General features: G+C 42.5%; 1 protein-coding gene across 1 annotated transcript in view; it reads left to right on the forward strand.

Moving 5' to 3' along the window:
- The first annotated feature begins 322 nt into the window (after positions 1–322).
- LOC110536840 (connector enhancer of kinase suppressor of ras 2) overlaps positions 323–18,134 on the forward strand; it is a 46,594-nt gene continuing 28,782 nt past the window's right edge. Inside the window, exons 1-3 of the mRNA XM_036937357.1 lie at positions 323–888; positions 10,358–10,521; positions 14,348–14,550. Of these exons, the coding sequence (XP_036793252.1) occupies positions 825–888; positions 10,358–10,521; positions 14,348–14,550 (431 nt within the window). The 5' untranslated portion in view covers positions 323–824. The remainder of the gene's footprint in view (positions 889–10,357; positions 10,522–14,347; positions 14,551–18,134) is intronic.

Genomic DNA, 18,134 nt, shown 5'->3' on the forward strand with positions numbered 1-18,134 from the left:
TGAAACTATTGGGTATAAAACATTACAAATTGTGAGTTACAAACTTGTAATGGATGATTGTTCGGTTATTTCAAATAACAAAATATATATTGCAATGCCCTATGCCCATTCATTCTTCTCTTTCATACTCTCAATTAGACAGATCAATTCATGGTATATTGAATAGGGCTACATCTCAACTTTCTTCGTAAAGGATGATAATAAGAGAGGGGGACATTACAGCATCCTCAGCCTCTGTTACGACCGTATTTTCCGCTAGGCAGCGCTTGTATGATGGAGGCGTGAACAGCGACAAAGAGGCGAGGGAGATACAGTGAACGTGCATCTGATGAGGATTAAAAAAAGCCTGCAAGCGCTAGTGTGACTCAGTGGGTTGGTCTGAAGGAGAATACATGGATGGACTGCACAATGCGACTGGGAAATACACCCACAGATGCCAGTGAATGCGTTCTCTATTGGATGGTTGGAGGCTGGCTGTATTGATCAGTTGATACTAGTCTGGAGATTAATTGGCGAGAGGGTCGCAGACGGTTCCACCAGAATCATGCAGTGTTGGCAGCAGCCGACATGAATGACAAATAAAGGAGATATTCGCGATATTCGAGCGAACAACACAAGCACCAAGCGCAGAGGATTGTGTAGACATCTATCGGACTTGAATCAAGCCACGCATAACGTCGCCTCGGATCCGATGGACCTCCCTCGCCGTTGTTAGAAAACACGCAAACGGACTACAAAATCAAACATTGGTGAATTTGGTGAATGTAATAGATTGAAGTGTTAAAGCGTTTATTTTGTCAGGCGAGACCTGAAAAACTTCCACAATGGCTCTGGTCATGGAGCCTGTGAGCAAGTGGAGTTCGAGTCAAGTGGTGGACTGGATGAAAGGTACGCCACGGTTTTAAGATAGATGTACATTAGTTGTTGGCAACCAACCTGCACACAAAATGCAGTGAAATATATATTCTCTTGACTCAAGTATAACGGCACTAAATGCGCCCACTCCGATCAATAAACAGTGCGAGGCTAGAGCCATCACTGGGGATTGGGGAAAACAAAAACACCTGCTGAACCTCAGTATATGTAGTCAATTATATAATGGCAACATACTGATATTTTATTATATTATATTATTATATTCTATGTGGTATCTCTATACCACAAATGGAATGACATTTTCAGTAGAAATGTGGGGTGTGGAATTGGCAGTGATATAGATTTGGACCTGAGAGAATCTCAAAGCACTGGAGGATGAGTTGGTTCAGTTGGTTCAGTTCAGTTGGTTCAGTACAGTCTTTGCCTTTTAAATGGCCGATCAGAAGGGTCTGAATATTTCCATTATGGGATTAATGATCTACTGAAATTAAGGCATTGGGATGAATTTGACTCTGAAGTGAAAGAAGTATTTTTAGTAATGTAGACCTGTAGGTATTTGAAGTGTATTATGTTAGACACTAATATATGTAAAATGACTTTAATTTCTGTGGAGGTTAGTTATAGGGAATGTAAAAGATGGATTTTGTAGAGAATATATTACTAATAGCTATTACATTCCTCTGGAGGGGATCAAGTGCATATGCTAAATATATTGATTATTTATTAACTACATCCCAAAATATTATTTCACCTCTGCAATACAGCGTGTGATAATGCAGTAATAATTATATCTTAAATGAAGACGAGAAGACAGATGATTCTTACAGTATGTGGTGCTAGTTCAGGGGATTCATATGAGAGATGTAGTGTGTGTGAGGTCATGGATCAAGGCTGGAGGTAGGCCCATGTTGTTTTGGAGAGATGCTTAACCAGATGGTGGTAATTTCCCATGTGTTGCTGAGCCACTGTGGATTGATGGAACAGCAGTTGATAAGGCTATCTTTAACACACACACACATGCGCCTGCATGCACACACGCACGCACGCACGCACGCACGCACGCACGCACGCACGCACACACACACACACACACACACACACACACACACACACACACACACACTTTCCATTTGAGAGAGAGAATACAGTGCCTTGCGAAAGTATTCAGGCCCCCTTGAACTTTGCGACCTTTTGCCACATTTCAGGCTTCAAACATAAAGATATAAAACTGTATTTTTGTGAAGAATCAACAACAAGTGGGACACAATCATGAAGTGGAACGACATTTATTGGATATTTCAAACTTTTTTAACAAATCAAAAACTGAAAAATTGGGCGTGCAGAATTATTCAGCCCCTTTACTTTCAGTGCAGCAAACTCTCTCCAGAAGTTCAGTGAGGATCTCTGAATGATCCAATGTTGACCTAAATGACTAATGATGATAAATACAATCCACCTGTGTGTAATCAAGTCTCCGTATAAATGCACCTGCACTGTGATAGTCTCAGAGGTCCGTTAAAAGCGCAGAGAGCATCATGAAGAACAAGGAACACACCAGGCAGGTCCGAGATACTGTTGTGAAGAAGTTTAAAGCCGGATTTGGATACAAAAAGATTTCCCAAGCTTTAAACATCCCAAGGAGCACTGTGCAAGCGACAATATTGAAATGGAAGGATTATCAGACCACTGCAAATCTACCAAGACCTGGCCGTCCCTCTAAACTTTCAGCTCATACAAGGAGAAGACTGATCAGAGATGCAGCCAAGAGGCCCATGATCACTCTGGATGAACTGCAGATATCTACAGCTGAGGTGGGAGACTCTGTCCATAGGACAACAATCAGTCGTATATTGCACAAATCTGGCATTTATGGAAGAGTGGCAAGAAGAAAGCCATTTCTTAAAGATATCCATAAAAAGTGTTGTTTAAAGTTTGCCACAAGCCACCTGGGAGACACACCAAACATGTGGAAGAAGGTGCTCTGGTCAGATGAAACCAAAATGTAACTTTTTGGCAACAATGCAAAACGTTATGTTTGGCGTAAAAGCAACACAGCTCATCACCCTGAACACACCATCCCCACTGTCAAACATGGTGGTGGCAGCATCATGGTTTGGGCCTGCTTTTCTTCAGCAGGGACAGGGAAGATGGTTAAAATTGATGGGAAGATGGATGGAGCCAAATACAGGACCATTCTGGAAGAAAACCTGATGGAGTCTGCAAAAGACCTGAGACTGGGACGGAGATTTGTCTTCCAACAAGACAATGATCCAAAACATAAAGCAAAATCTACAATGGAATGGTTCAAAAATAAACATATCCAGGTGTTAGAATGGCCAAGTCAAAGTCCAGACCTGAATCCAATCGAGAATCTGTGGAAAGAACTGAAAACTGCTGTTCACAAATGATCTCCATCCAACCTCACTGAGCTCGAGCTGTTTTGCAAGGAGGAATGGGAAAAAATTTCAGTCTCTCAATGTGCAAAACTGATAGAGACATACCCCAAGCGACTTACAGCTGTAATCGCAGCAAAAGGTGGCGCTACAAAGTATTAACTTAAGGGGGCTGAATAATTTTGCACGCCCAATTTTTCAGTTTTTGATTTGTTAAAAAAGTTTGAAATATCCAATAAATGTCGTTCCACTTCATGATTGTGTCCCGCTTGTTGTTGATTCTTCACAAAAAAATACAGTTTTATATCTGTTTGAAGCCTGAAATGTGGCAAAAGGTCGCAAAGTTCAAGGGGGCCGAATACTTTCGCAAGGCAATGTATGTTTTCTGTTCATTCTATGGTTATTGTTTCCATAGATTGTGTGTTACTGTCATGTGTTTCATGTGTATCTCATGCCTGTGTACCTCTGTGTAGATATGTATCATTATTACTGTGTAATGTGTTGGTGGTCTGTGCTGAGCAGGGTACTCATGTGGATGAGTATACCCTCGCAGTGATGCTCAAACTAATGTGTTAATTTACTTATTCATGCCTCCACACTGCCTCAACACACGCTCATTCACAGACGCAGTCACGCTCCAAACATACACAGGAGCTTGGCTGGCTGGCTGAGTCAGACTGGCTACTGGGATTAGACACAAAGCAGTTTACAAGTTCTGTAAAACAGTACATATTAGTCTAGGTGTCTGTGTGTGTGTGCATGTGTGTGTGTGAGAGATAGCTTTTACTTGGAAAGACTAGTGGAACAGGAGGATTATAGGGATGTAATGGAAGAGTAAGTGGGAATGGCAGAGGAGAGAGTAAAATGATAATAATGAGGAGATTCAGAGCTGATGGAGAGAAGAGAAAGAGATTGTATATTGGAAGAGATGGAGAGGAGATGAGGAAGGGAAGACATTTCAGAGGGAGGGCCCTATGGTAGCCGAGCCACATCTGATGACTAGAGCTGAGACAGGTTCTAGGCGCAAAGCCTATAGTAATGTTGATGTAAAGTGAGGGATGGAGGAATGGAGGGAGCCACAGTCACAGAGAGAATGAAAGGAAATGGAGTTTGTGTAATCTTGTCTCAGATCCATTCTTATACTCCCAGTCCCAAGGGCCCACAGCATCTCCGTCTCATCATTACCATTCAGAGGTTCCATTATTAGCATACAGCTCAGTGATGTCCTGAGGCCATATAGGAGCACCCAGTGGCCTTCCCATAGTGCCACTCTCTGCATCCTCCGGTGTTTCCTGTGTCCAAGCCTCTCTACTCCATCAGCACCGACAAAGGCCTCTCCACAGAGAATACCCCTCCACTTACGGAAAATATATGGAGCCTTTAAATTAAGGGCGAACTGTGCTTATTTAGACATATATTGCAGTTTAAACAGCTGCAAATACTTGGTTCATGTTCAAGCTAAGTGTTTTATGAAAAGAGAAACAGTTTCATAAATTATAAATTATTTTCACACAAAACACCTGCCATACATTTGTGCAAAAGGCGATTAGTAAGATGATCATGGAGCTAGGCTAAGCTCTAATGCACTGTCCAAGTAGAATCATGTTGAAAAAGACCAATCTCCTCACTTAGGTTGCATAGCATGCATATTTGATGTTTGAATATTATGAGCCATATGTTGGGTATGGGAGTGTATGTATAGCCTAGAGTATGTGTGTGCACATTTACACCATGTTTCTCTGGTTAGAGTGTGTTTATCGTCTTCATTTATTTTTTATTTTACTAGGCAAGCCAGTTAAGAACAAATTCTTATTTACAATGACTGCCTACCCGGGCCAAACCCTAACCTGACAAGACTGGACCAATTGTGCACCACCCTAAAGGATTCCCAATCACTGCCAGTTGTGATACAGCCTGGAATCAAACCAGGGTCTGTAGTGACACCTCTAGCCCTGAGATGCAGTGCCTTAGTCCACTGCGCCACTCGGGAGCAGGTGAGCAATTAGGGTTAAGTGCCTTGCTCAAGGGCACATCAAAATATTCCCCCCCTAGTCAGCTCAGGGATTCAAACCAAGCTCGTGGATTCGAACCAGCAACCTTTCGATTACTAGTTACAACGCTCTTAACCGCCCTGTCAAACTTTATGTGTGTGTGTTTTGATCTGAATGGCTGGCACCCTGCCCATGTCTCTTGACAGTGATAAAATATATAGATTAACATAGTGCCCCTCCCCTAGAAAGCCAACTCAATAATGTATCCCAACACTAAACAGAATTTACTCACCTCAGCCTCAATTACTAGTGGATTAATAGTCTCTTAATCAGATCTCTCATTTCATCTCTCTCTGTGTCTCTTTGTGTGCTCTTCCCAGTCTGGGTGGCTGTCTGTCTCCTCCATTGATCTCATCACAAAAATAGCTCTGTTTGTTAATTAACAGGAGGCCAGGCCCATTGATTAAGGGGGGATTTCTGGGGTAAAGCTATAGGCTAGTTTGTTATGGAGGGGTTGCTCTGCCCATTTAGATGGACGAAGCCCATCTCTGAATTGAGGTGTGATATAGATGTTTAAAGAACAAATACGTGTTTGTCCTTTAGAATGGATTATCTGTGTGTTTATATATGTTATCTGGAGAGAGCATTCATACTTTAGACAATGCCCCTGCTTGTTTTGGTGGGTTGAAGTTTAGAGGTTTTATTTCTATATCCATGACGTTTCAATTTCATGTTTACTTACAGTATTGTCATCTTGCAGCAGACTCTACTCCAAACCCCACTGCATGGTTTCTATAGCAACATGGACATTTTTTCATTGACAAGTGGGTCTCCATTAACTTGGTAAAGAGGTGGATTTGTTAAGCCCTTAAATTGTGTACAACGCCATGGAGCTCTCTTCTTGCAGCTTCTCCATCATTTAGCTGCCAGCTGAACTTGAGCTGAATCCTTCATTAGGTCTAGGCCTAAGAAGACATTGAGATTAAATCAAAAGGAGGAGATGAGGGCTCCACAGCCTTCTTTGTGGGAGGCTGACCAAGGGAGGAGAAAGGATAGAAAGAGTGTGGGAGAGTGGATGAGGGAGAGATGAAGAAACACTGAGATAGAGAGATGAGGGAAATGGAGCTGCTGTGCTCTGGACCAAAACACAGACAACCTGACTGGTTCTGCTTCCTCTCCAGTTCCTTCTTGTCTGTTGTATGTAAAGGTGTGTATGAGTGTGTTTACATGGATGTTTGTGTGTTTATATGTTTATCTGTATTTTAGCCAATGTAAGGAATACATGGCTTCCATGACTAGGTGACCGTTAATTAACAACACATTTACCATCCCCTGGCTTCCACACATAGCCTACAAGCCATTTTATAAAGTCTAATAAATCCATGTAATATAGCCTACACCTTCACAATAAACACACTATTTATTTTAGACAGGTCTAAAGAAGCATGACATGAAGAAAATGTAGTCTATTTCAGAAGAACAGAATAGCATACTCTTGAGTTGTCCTTATGTTAGGTCCTGATCTGGCTATGACAAATAGCTGTGGGCAACACTAGTTCATTTAGCAGACAAGATTTGCTTATAATTCAGTGGCATTATTTTATAGTATGAAGAATACAATTGAACAAAGTGCGCATAAGCGGCTATTCTGTGCTGAGCGGTTAACAAAGAAATAGGTACTCCTATATTCTTCATTTGGAGTTATTGTAACTTTAGTTGTTCTACAAACGTTGGGCTATACGTTTTGATATTTAATACGTTGTAAGGCTGCATGATGAGATTCTAATGATGATTTGAAAAAAAGTATCTTGAAAGGCATGAGCTCTGCTTTGTTTTTTTTTTTGCGCAGGCTGTACACACTCCAATAGTCTTCCATTCACAATTTGACAAGCACTTGATAATGCCTCGATTTTCACGGCGGCATCTCCTTTGTGGCCGTAATGCACCCTAAACAAATCCATGCCTTTTGCGGCCCGGAGTGATGTGTTGTGCGGTTCTCCCTGAGAGTGCTGCACAATCCGAAGCGTCTCTCACTCGCATGGCTCTCCGTCACCTGATCGGGTCTTTCTCGCAGGCTACAAGTCAGACACATCCGGGACGCAACTGCGCGCGTCCTTATCCAATTCCGAAGTGCATATTGAAGATATTGGAAGAACTGTTCACAATTACTTTTCGTCAGCCAACAAGATGAGTAGGCCTAACGAAGAGCGAAACCAATAGCCTGTGTCACGTTCACTATCTTCAAACTCCCTGTCATAAATGAGCCAAGGCGCAGCGTGCATGTAGTTCCACATCGTTAATAAAGTGAAACCTTCACAAACAAAACAACAACAGGTAAACAGAAACCGAACGTGACTCAACTGTGAAGCACACAACCACACACAGAAAATAAATAATTACCCACAACATTAGGTGGGGAAAAGGCTGCCTAAGTATGATTCCCAATCAGAGACAAGGATAGACAGCTGCCTCTGATTGGGAACCACACGCAGCCAAAAACAAAGAAATAGAAAACATAGAATGCCCACCAGAATCACACCCTGACCTAAACAAATAGAGAAATAAAAAGGCTCTCTAAGGTCAGGGCGTGACACTATGTCAATCTACTATCCTCCATAGTACAAAAGTCGACCTATTATATTCTGTTTCTGTTTGAGAAATAAATATTCTAAACATAGTATGGGACAGTTGTGGGATGCAATAGATCACAAATTATTTGAGATTCTTCAAATAGCCACCCTTTGCCTTGATGGCAACTTTGCACACTCTTGGCATTCTCTCAACCAGCTTCATGAGGTAGTCACCTAGAATGCATTTCAATTAACAGATGTGTCTTTTTAAAAGTTAATTTGTAAAATGTATTTCCTTCTTAATGCGTTTGAGTGAGCCAATCAGTTGTGTTGTGACAATGTAGGGGTGGTATACAGAAGATAGCCCTATTTGGTAAAAGACCAAGTCCGTATTATGGCAAGAACAGATCAAATAAGCAAAGAGTAACGACAGTCCATCATTACTTTAAGACATGACGTTCAGTCAATAAGGCTCATTTCAAGAACTTTGAAAGTTTCTGTGCAGTCGCAAAAACCATCAAGCTCTATGATAAAACAGGCTCTCATGAGGACCACCACAGGAAAGGAAGACCCACAGTTACCTCTCCTGCAAAGGATAAGTTCCTTAGAGTTACCAGCCTCAGAAATTACAACCCAAATAAATACTTCACAAAGTTCAAGTAACATACACATCTCAACATCCACTGTCCAGAGGAGACTGTGTGAATCAGGCCTTCATGGTCAAATTGCTGCAAAGAAACCATTACTGAAGGACACCAATTAGAATAATAGACTTGCTTGTGCCAAGAAACATGAATAATGGACATTAGACCGGTGGAAATTTGTCATTTGGTCAAGAGTCCAAATGGTAGATTTTTGGTTCCAACCGCTGTGTCTTTGTGAGATGCGGTGTTGGTGAACGGATGATCTCCGCACGTGTGTTTCCCATCGTAAAGCATGGAAGAGGAGGTGTTATGGTGTGGGGGTGCTTTGCTGGTGACACTGTCTGTGACTTATTTTGAATTCAAGGCACACTTAACCAGCATGATGTGTGTGTGTGTGTGTGTGTGTGTGTGTGTGTGTGTGTGTGTGTGTGTGTGTGTGTGTGTGTGTGTGTGTGTGTGTGTGTGTTTGTTTGTGTGTGTGTGTGTGTATATCTGTAAGCAGTGTGTGTCAGTGCTGGAGAAATTGTGTGTCAGTGTTGAGTCCACATTTAGATAGACACTGACTGATGGTATTTGTACAGCTGTGAATTAAAGCTTTCAGAGAGGATCACTGAGATGGTGCCATCTCTGTTTTTGTATGCCAGGGGGATGGGAGGATCAATTTGAAAAGCTCCTCTATTCCTCCCCCAGGGATGAAAGGATGGAAGAATGGAAGGATGATTCTGTGTGTCAATTGGGTTTAATGTGGGACTAAATGTTTACTCTTTGACAGGCCTCTGTCAACTGTTGGTTATGAGTGGGCTGTCAACTGTTGGTTGTGAGTGGGCTGTATGTGTGTAGTAAATGCTGTGAGTGTTTGAATATGTCATGGTCTTAATAAATATATGATGTGTGTCAGTTCTGTTAATAATAGGAGGAAGGTTGTATGTAATGGTATGCGTAGGGGGAAAGGGTTGATTGTGTGTGGGTTGTATGTACCATTGTAATTTGTTGGACATCCGTGGAGGTCTGTGTAACGTGGGTGATTAAAGCCTGCCTATGGCTGGCTAAGGCTGTGTATGTATGTCTATGGCTGGCTAAGGCTGTGTATGTATGTCTGTTCAGCTGTGCCCAGAACAGCACTATGTTCAGCTCTGCCACGTGTGTTCATCTTTGAGATCTCTGTGTGTCAGTTAGTATTAAACCAAGCACTGGCACACACTCAAAGGCTACAGTTTCAAAGCCCAGAAATGAGAGATGCGAAGACACTCACACACACACAGACGCACGTACGTACGCACGCACGCACACACTCACATGCAGATGCATGCACACACACACTCACACACAGACGCACACACACACTTAGAGGGAGAGAGTGAAAGAGAGGAAAGTGAGAAAGAGAGAGAGAGAGAGAGAGAGCGAGAGAGAGAGAGAGAGAGAGAGAGAGAGAGAAGATGAAGTGATTGAGTCACTGTAAACCCCTCAGGACTGCAGAGCTGAACTGATAAGAGGGAGTTTCTTCACACAGCCCTGACCAGATAACATAACATCTTCACACACAATATTTAGACTGATGTCTGGAAGGGACTGAGGTTGTTGGGGCTTACATCTGAAACACACTGCCTGCGTAGGCCTTAGTTGGTCATAATAACCTGGAAGGATGGATGGATGGAGTTGATACAAAGACTATAGTAACTTGAATAATATTATATTGTTTCTCAAAGTTATATGCTATTACAGTTCCTTACCAGAAATATTTTTCAATGAAACATCAAGTCATGTATATGAGGTAGTAGCAGACAGGAGCAAAGAGGAGTGAGCCAGAACAAATTCATTTATCAAATTAATATTTCCCTTTGTAATTAGTCTTCACAGCGTCATCTCGTCTCCTCTCTCTCCAGGGCTGGATGACTGTCTGCAGCAGTACATTAAGACGTTTGAGAGGGAGAAGGTGGGGGGAGATCAGCTGCTTCGTATCACTCACCAGGAGCTGGAGGACCTGGGAGTGTCCCGTATCGGACACCAGGAGCTCATCCTGGAGGCTGTGGATCTACTCTGTGCTCTGGTGAGTAGTCATGATGGAGTCAGGGGGCGCTGGTCAGGGGTTAGGGCAGAGTTAGAGCCTATCCTAGAGGCTGTGGACCTACTCTGTGCTCTGGTGAGTAGTTGTGATGGAGTCAGGGGTGCTGGTCAGGGGTTAGGGCTAGCTAGAGTTAGAGCTTATCCTAGAGGCTGTGGACCTACTCTGTGCTCTGGTGAGTATTCATGATGGAGTCAGGGGGTGCTGGTCAGGGGTTAGGGCTAGCTAGAGTTAGAGCTTATCCTAGAGGCTGTGCCCTGGTGAGTCCTCCATCCCCTTCATTCAGTCATGTATTCCTCTCTAGAGTCACCACCAGGCTGTGTGGAGTCATGAATCATACAGAGAATCTATGATTTAAACAGAGATTCAATGACTCATCCAGAGGATCCATGAACCCCCCAAAGAGTGTGAATCAAGTCAGAAAATCAGAGAACCATCCAGAGACTCACCAACTGAAGTAGCTTTTTAGTCCAAGCCTAGGCGTAATCTGTGTCTGGGAAGTCAGGTTTTGGTGTTTAATCTGTTTTGCTTTTTTTTTTCATAGTGAAGACCCCTTTTATAGAGGTCAGACAGGCAGCTGGTGGGGATAGTGCTTAACTGTAAGAGTCTTTACAGCTTAGGAGTACAGTGCTAGGATATGTCAAAGCATTTTTGCTCTTGACAGCATTTCAGACTCTTGTTCAATCTTATACGTTTTATTTTGCCTGACGTCTGTGTCAATTTTAGGACATATCATTTTATTATCCCCTTTAGGTTTCATTTTCTTTCTGATTATTGATAATTATTAGTTGCCACCTTCACAGCTGGCTAAACTTCGGATTTAGGCTGATAGTGTTTTGTTAGACCAGGTAATTACCCTGTTTGTCAGTTCACTTCCACTGGTCCTTGTGTATGCTGGAGGGGTAGTCACTCACTGTAATTGATTCCAGAGAAAATAAACACACACATATACTGTACAATCACACCACCCCACACACAGACGCAAAACAATACACATCAGCTTCTAGGGTGGTTTGGGTGGGTGTGACACGTGGATGATAGAGAGTGATGACCAAGAGAATAGAACAGATAGAGAGAAAGAGGGGGAGAGAGAGGAAGAAAGAGAGGATAGAGAGTGCAAGCAGAGATTGAGTGGGTGAGATTAATGGGACTAAAGGGAAACGAGTGACGCGTAAAGAGGAGGTGGGATGGAGAGTGGGAAGGAGTGATGTAGAGAGAGAGGAGATAGAGAGGAGGGGACGGAGAGTTAGGAGACCGAGGTCACAGATGTTATCTGAAGCCCACTCATCCTCCATAGTCATATGGGTAAGCCTCGCCTTCACTCCCAAAGCCCCTTATGTAACTGGGATTTGGTTAAATCAGTCCGTCAGGCATGCTGTATTAAATATGATTACTCATCGGCCAGCCCCCATCCAAGAAACCCTGGTGTTGCGACTTTACTTTCATCTGATGACTGTTATTTATCTAATCAACTAACTATGTAACAATTAACTAATTAGGATTTGAGGCACCACGAGAGCGGTTCTTTAAAGAGTAACCATCTCCCAAATGAAACCCTTAAGGTCTTTACCTATCACATACATAAATAATCAACTTATTAATCATAACCCCGTATCATATCATCATTCTGAACAGTCATAACCTCCTTGCATCTGCAAAAACCTGGGCCTTACTTATGATTCAGTACTACACAAATTGATTTAATTATTTATTTACTAGCTAACTAAATGGTAACACAGGATAAACATACACAATACATTAGAAACAGGTCCCTAGCGACTGACAACAATATGGCTGCTTGCTACAAAAGACATGGAGAGGGTGAGAAAGAGAGACAGAGACACTTAACGTTGGTCAATTTAGAAACTACTCTCACAGTAATCATATACTTTGCACACGAACCACCGCCCGCTTGGAGTAAGAAATCATGAATGTATTTACGTGAAAATGCCTTGGTTCGGCGTGTATCTCTTCTAACCGGGCCGCATTGGAAAGGGGGTTGGACCTTTTCACGGCACGCTTCTAAGGCTCTGATTTCCAAAAGGGTTTTCTCTGTTGCTCTCCTCTGCTTGTCGTCCGGTATCTGGTGACTTGTCGTTTAGTCCACAAGTTCATTTTCCTTCCATTCGCTCTGGTAGAAGCTTCTTTGAAGATAGGCTAGCCAAGCCGTGTTGATGGTTCCCAATGGAGTAATGGGAGTAGCGTACCACGATGGCTTGTAAAGAGTAGTAGAGTGGTCCCACTTAAGTTCACTTTTCTAGATACATTACTTAGGACAGCTAGCAGTGATTGTCCGGAAGGTAACTTCATCGTCTCTTCCTCGTGTTAAGATTCAGAGCTCAAACCACTTTAAACGTGAGTTCATTCAAAAGGGGCGGTTCCGTCAGGCTGACACGCTCTCTGACCTCACTCAAGGAGGCGGTGACTACTTACTGTGCACAGTTATAGAAACAATTTTTTCTTACAGTTTCTAAAATCACAACCCGCTCTTAGCAAAAATACTTTCATTATTTTTCATATAGCATACACAAGGCAGAGAATGGAAACTTCATTCATGTAGTGTGTATAATTTTCAAGTTACAGTATTTCCTTTATAACATTCTAACAAATGACATTAGTGTTCTTTTAGGTCGCCTCTGTCCATTCCCAACGTTCAATGTTAGAAAAATTGTTCCAGTAGTTACTTTTGTACGTGTTAGAGTTTCGGCTAGAAAAGTCTTTCCTTGGGTGAATTTGGAGAGGGATGTCTGAGTGTTCTGTCCTTGATTTACAACAGGACGTGAGGTGTTAACCCCCACTTACAGGTGAGAGGGGGTCTGCTTTAAGTTATTTATTGCAAAGCTGATCTGACCTATTTGGATCCTCACAGGACAGTCATGCCACTGGCATGACAGAAGCCCACAGACCTCCACGTACATAGGGGGCATTTTGGGTAGTGCATAATGAGTGTTCTGGTTTCCCCACACATGCGAGGTGACAGCTGGAGGGAGAGTGGGGGTGTGTCTGATGGATCGCTGGTTCTGTTAGATCCTCACATGTTTGTCACACAGCGAGGCAGGCGTAAGCAGGCGGGCAGGAATCCCTATGAGCCCCTGCCAGTACGACTGACTTTTTATTTACCACACTTTTAATCCCTGTACTTTCACTGCCTGCATGGAAAGAAACGTCACAGTGAATTATTTGTTTATGCCACAATCACTTCCTTTGAACGACAGTGTGAACAGTGCTTACGCACAAGGGAGTTTAGGGAGCGTTTTTATAATTACCGTAGACTTGTTTATCTCAACAACATTATCATACAGTATATTTACAGCTCTTGGGGAAGGTTATACCTAATACGTTTTTTTGCACTATTTGTTAGAGCCTGTAAGTAACCATTTCACTGTAAGGTCTACTACACCTGTTGTATTCGGAGCACGTGACAAATAAACGTTGATTTGATTTGAGTAGCCTTTCATTTTCTCTTTTAGTTGCCTTCACATGTACAGGATGTGACTCACTGGTTAGTGTGCACTCATTCTTCACACACTATAGTGAAGATCTCCTTTGGTGAAATGCACCTGTGGCAGTCGACTTCCTGTAATTGTGTATAATATTGGCTGTGACATTGCTTTTGTTTTTTTGGAATTTATATCTACAGGGTAAAACCACTTGAGACCCATTGAGACACACCATCACCTCTTTCTGAGGGTTCTGTAGAAACATAAAACAACAGAAAGCATCAACAATCCCATGTAAATTATAACGACAACAAGAATCGACCAAAACAAAAAAAATCATGTTCCCTCTCCTCTCTCTCTTTCTCACTCAGAACTACGGTTTGGAGACAGAGAATCTGAAGACTCTATCCCATAAGCTTAATGCCTCAGCCAAGAACCTGCAGAACTTCATCACAGGGCGGCGTCGCAGTGGTCACTATGACGGCCGTGCCGCCCGCAAGCTGCCCAATGACTTCCTCACCTCTGTGGTGGACCTCATCGCTGCAGCCAAGAGCCTGCTGGCATGGCTGGATAGGTGAGATTTGCAATGAGCTACAGTACACACACAATCACACGCATACATGCTCAGGCACACTATTCTACCCAGACTAGTTTCATAGGTTGCTTTTCAAATCACACACTTCTCTATGTAGTGCACTACTTTTGCCTCAACCCATAGGGTGTGTCATGTCTCTGAATTCTTTAATATGACATGCTATTTTATCAAATCGATTACCTAGCATGAATTGATTACGTGATTGAATTAAATCATGCAACAAAAATGTACTCTTTAATAACCTGGGGCACCACCTCCCGGGTGGCGCAGTGGTTAAGGGCGCTGTACTGCAGCGCCAGCTGTGCCATCAGAGTCCCTGGGTTCGCGCCCAGGCTCTGTCGTAACCTGCCGCGACCGGGAGGTCCGTGGGGCGACGCACAATTGGCCTAGCGTCGTCCAGGTTAGGGAGGGATTGGTCGGTAGGGATCTCCTTGTCTCATCGCGCACCAGCGACTCCTGTGACGGACCGGGCGCAGTGCGCGCTAGCCAAGGTTGCCAGGTGCACGGTGTAGCCTCCGACACATTGGTGCGGTTGGCTTCCGGGTTGGATGCGCGCTGTGTTAAGAAGCAGTACGGCTGGTTGGGTTGTGTATCGGAGGACGCATGACATTCAACCTTCGTCTCTCCCGAGCCCGTACGGGAGTTGTAGCAATGAGACAAGATAGTAGCTACTACAACAATTGGATACCACGAAATTGGGGAGAAAAAGGGGTAAAATAAAAAAATAAAAATAAAAATTACAAAAAAAAATATTTAAAAAAATTACCTGGGGCACCACGGAAGTATTAGTTTATATAGTTAGTTAGTTAGTTAGTTAGTATAGTTTGTTAGTTTATATAGTAATTATTCTTAATTATTCTTAATATCAGTCTTATCTGAACCTCGTAAAATTATTGGTTATCTGCATGAACCCAGCCTTTACTTATGAACCATCCATACACAAATTGTCTCAATTATTTACTTACTAACTAATTCAACAATTACAGAATGTACAATACATAATAACATTAAACAGTAAATTCCATGCCTAGTGGACTGAACAAAAACAGTTTGGTTATAACATGATAGATTCAGAGAGAAGAGAAGGGGGTTTTGGAAGGAAGACTAAGGAACATGAGTCTCTATTGGACCTGGAAAGCTATTCTCACATAAGTACATATACCACTAACGATAGCTCATTGGGAAAAGCGATGCATTGTATTTACGTGAAGCTGGCTTCGATAGTTGAGCTGGTGAGGCTCTGGTTTGCACAGTCGATGTCGCCATTGTCCTTTGTAGATTCTTCCGGGTCGTCGTGTGAGAGGTTCATCTCACTCTGGAGATTCGTCTACGTCAGTCAGTGTTCTCGTATTAGATTTGCTACCTTTCCAGCTACAGTCTGTTAGGCTGTCATTTAGGACTCACTTCTTGAGTGAGTAGAGTAGAATAGAGTAGTGATACTGGACGGGCAGGCAGGTATGGGCAGCGATCGGTTGAAGAGCATGCATTTAGTTTTACTTGCATTTAAGAGCAGTTGGAGACCACTGATGGAGTGGTGTATGGCATTGAAGCTCGTCTGGAGGTTAGTTAACGCAGCGATAAAAGAAGGGCCAGAAATATACAGAATGGTGATGTCTGCGTAGAGGTGGATCAGAGAATCACCTGCAGCAAGAGCGACATCATTGATGTATACAGAGAAGACACTGCATTGTTGGTTATGGGCTTGTAAGTAAGCAATTCATTGTAAAGTCTACACATGTTGTATTTTGAGCATGTGACAAATAACATTTGATTTGATTTTGACCACTCAAACATGACTAAGTTGATGTCCTTACATAATTTCCATTAGCAATCAGCTGACAAACAAAAGATGAGTAAGCTTTTATGTAAGTGTTGTTTTGAGAGGTTGGCCATGAGAGAGCGTGTCTGTTAGGTGCTGCTGTTTATCCTCCTCAGGTCCTCTGTGAGATGCTGCCAGACAGTGTGTGTGGGTGTGTGAATGTGTGTATGTGTGTGTGTGTGTGTGTGTGTGTGTGTGTGTGTGTGTGTGTGTGTGTGTGTGTGTGTGTGTGTGTGTGTGTGTGTGTGTGTGTGTGTGTGTGTGTGTGTGTGTGTGTGTGTACGGGTGTGTACGGGTGTGTACGGGTGTGTGTGGGTGGATGTATTAAGATATGCAGTAAACAAAAATGTATTTTTTCTGCATAACTAGTTTGATTCCCTCGACTTGCATTGCAATTTAAGAACTGAACAATTCCAGCGTCATATACTACACTGAACAAAAACATAAACGCAACATGTAAAGTGTTGGTCCTATCTTTTATGAGCTGAAATAAAATATCCCAGAAATGTTCCGTACGCACAAAAAGCTTATTTCTTTCAAATTTAGTTTACATCCCTGTTAGTGTGCATTTCTCCATTTCCAATATAAACCATCCACCTGACAGGTGTAAAATATCAAGAAGCTTATTAAACAGCATGATCATTACACAGGTGCACCTTGTGACATGGACAATAAAAGGCCGCTCTAAAATGTGCAGTTTTGTCACACAATAATGCCACAGATGTCTCATGTTTTCAGGGAGCTAACTGCAGGAATGTCCACCAGAGTTGTTGCCAGGGAATTTAATGTTTATTTCTCTACCATAAGCCACCTCCAATGTCTTTTTAGAGAGTGGCAGTACGATCAACCGTTGTGAATAGAGTCCCCCATGGCGGTGGCGGGGTTATGGTATGGGCAGGCATAAGCTACGGACAACGAACACAATTGCATTTTATCTATGGTAATTTGAATGCACAGAGATACCGTGACGAGATCCTAAGGCCCATTGTCGTGCCATTCATCTGCCGCCATCACCTCATGTTTCAGCATGTTGCAAAGATCTGTACACAATTTTTGAAAGCTGAAAATGTCCCAGTTCTGCATACTCACCAGGCATGTCACCCATTGAGCATGTTTGGGATGCTCTGGATTGACGTGTATGACAGTGTATTCCAGTTCCCGACAATAACCAGAAACTTCGCACAGCCATTGAAGAGGAGTGGGACAACATTCCACAGGCCAGAATAAACAGCCTGATCAACTCTATGCAAAGGAGATGTGTCGCGTTCCATGATGCAAATGATGGTCACACCAAATACTGACTGTTTTTCTAATCCATGCCCCTTCCTATTTTATTAAGGTATCTGTGACCAACAGATGCATATCTGTATTCCCAGTCATGTGAAATCCATAGATTAGGGCCTAATGAATTTCTTTCAATTGACTGATTTCCTTATATGAACTGTAACTCAGTAAAATCTTTGAAATTGTTGCATGTTGTGTTTATATTTTCGTTCAGTATATATTGGGACAGTGCATTTTTTTCTTCTTTTGGCTCTATACTCCAAAGGTTTGGATTTAAACTCAAACAATGACTATACGGTTGAAGTGCAAACTGTCAGCTTTAATTTGAGTGTATTTTCATCCATATCGGGTGAACCGTTCCTAAATTACAGCACTTTTTGTACGTAGACCCCACATTTTAGGACACCAAAGGTTTTGGGACAAATTTAATTACAGTATATGCGTATTCAAGTAATAAAAA

The sequence above is a fragment of the Oncorhynchus mykiss genome, chromosome 12 (assembly GCF_013265735.2).
Source record: "Oncorhynchus mykiss isolate Arlee chromosome 12, USDA_OmykA_1.1, whole genome shotgun sequence".
Taxonomy (NCBI): Eukaryota; Metazoa; Chordata; class Actinopteri; order Salmoniformes; family Salmonidae; genus Oncorhynchus; species Oncorhynchus mykiss.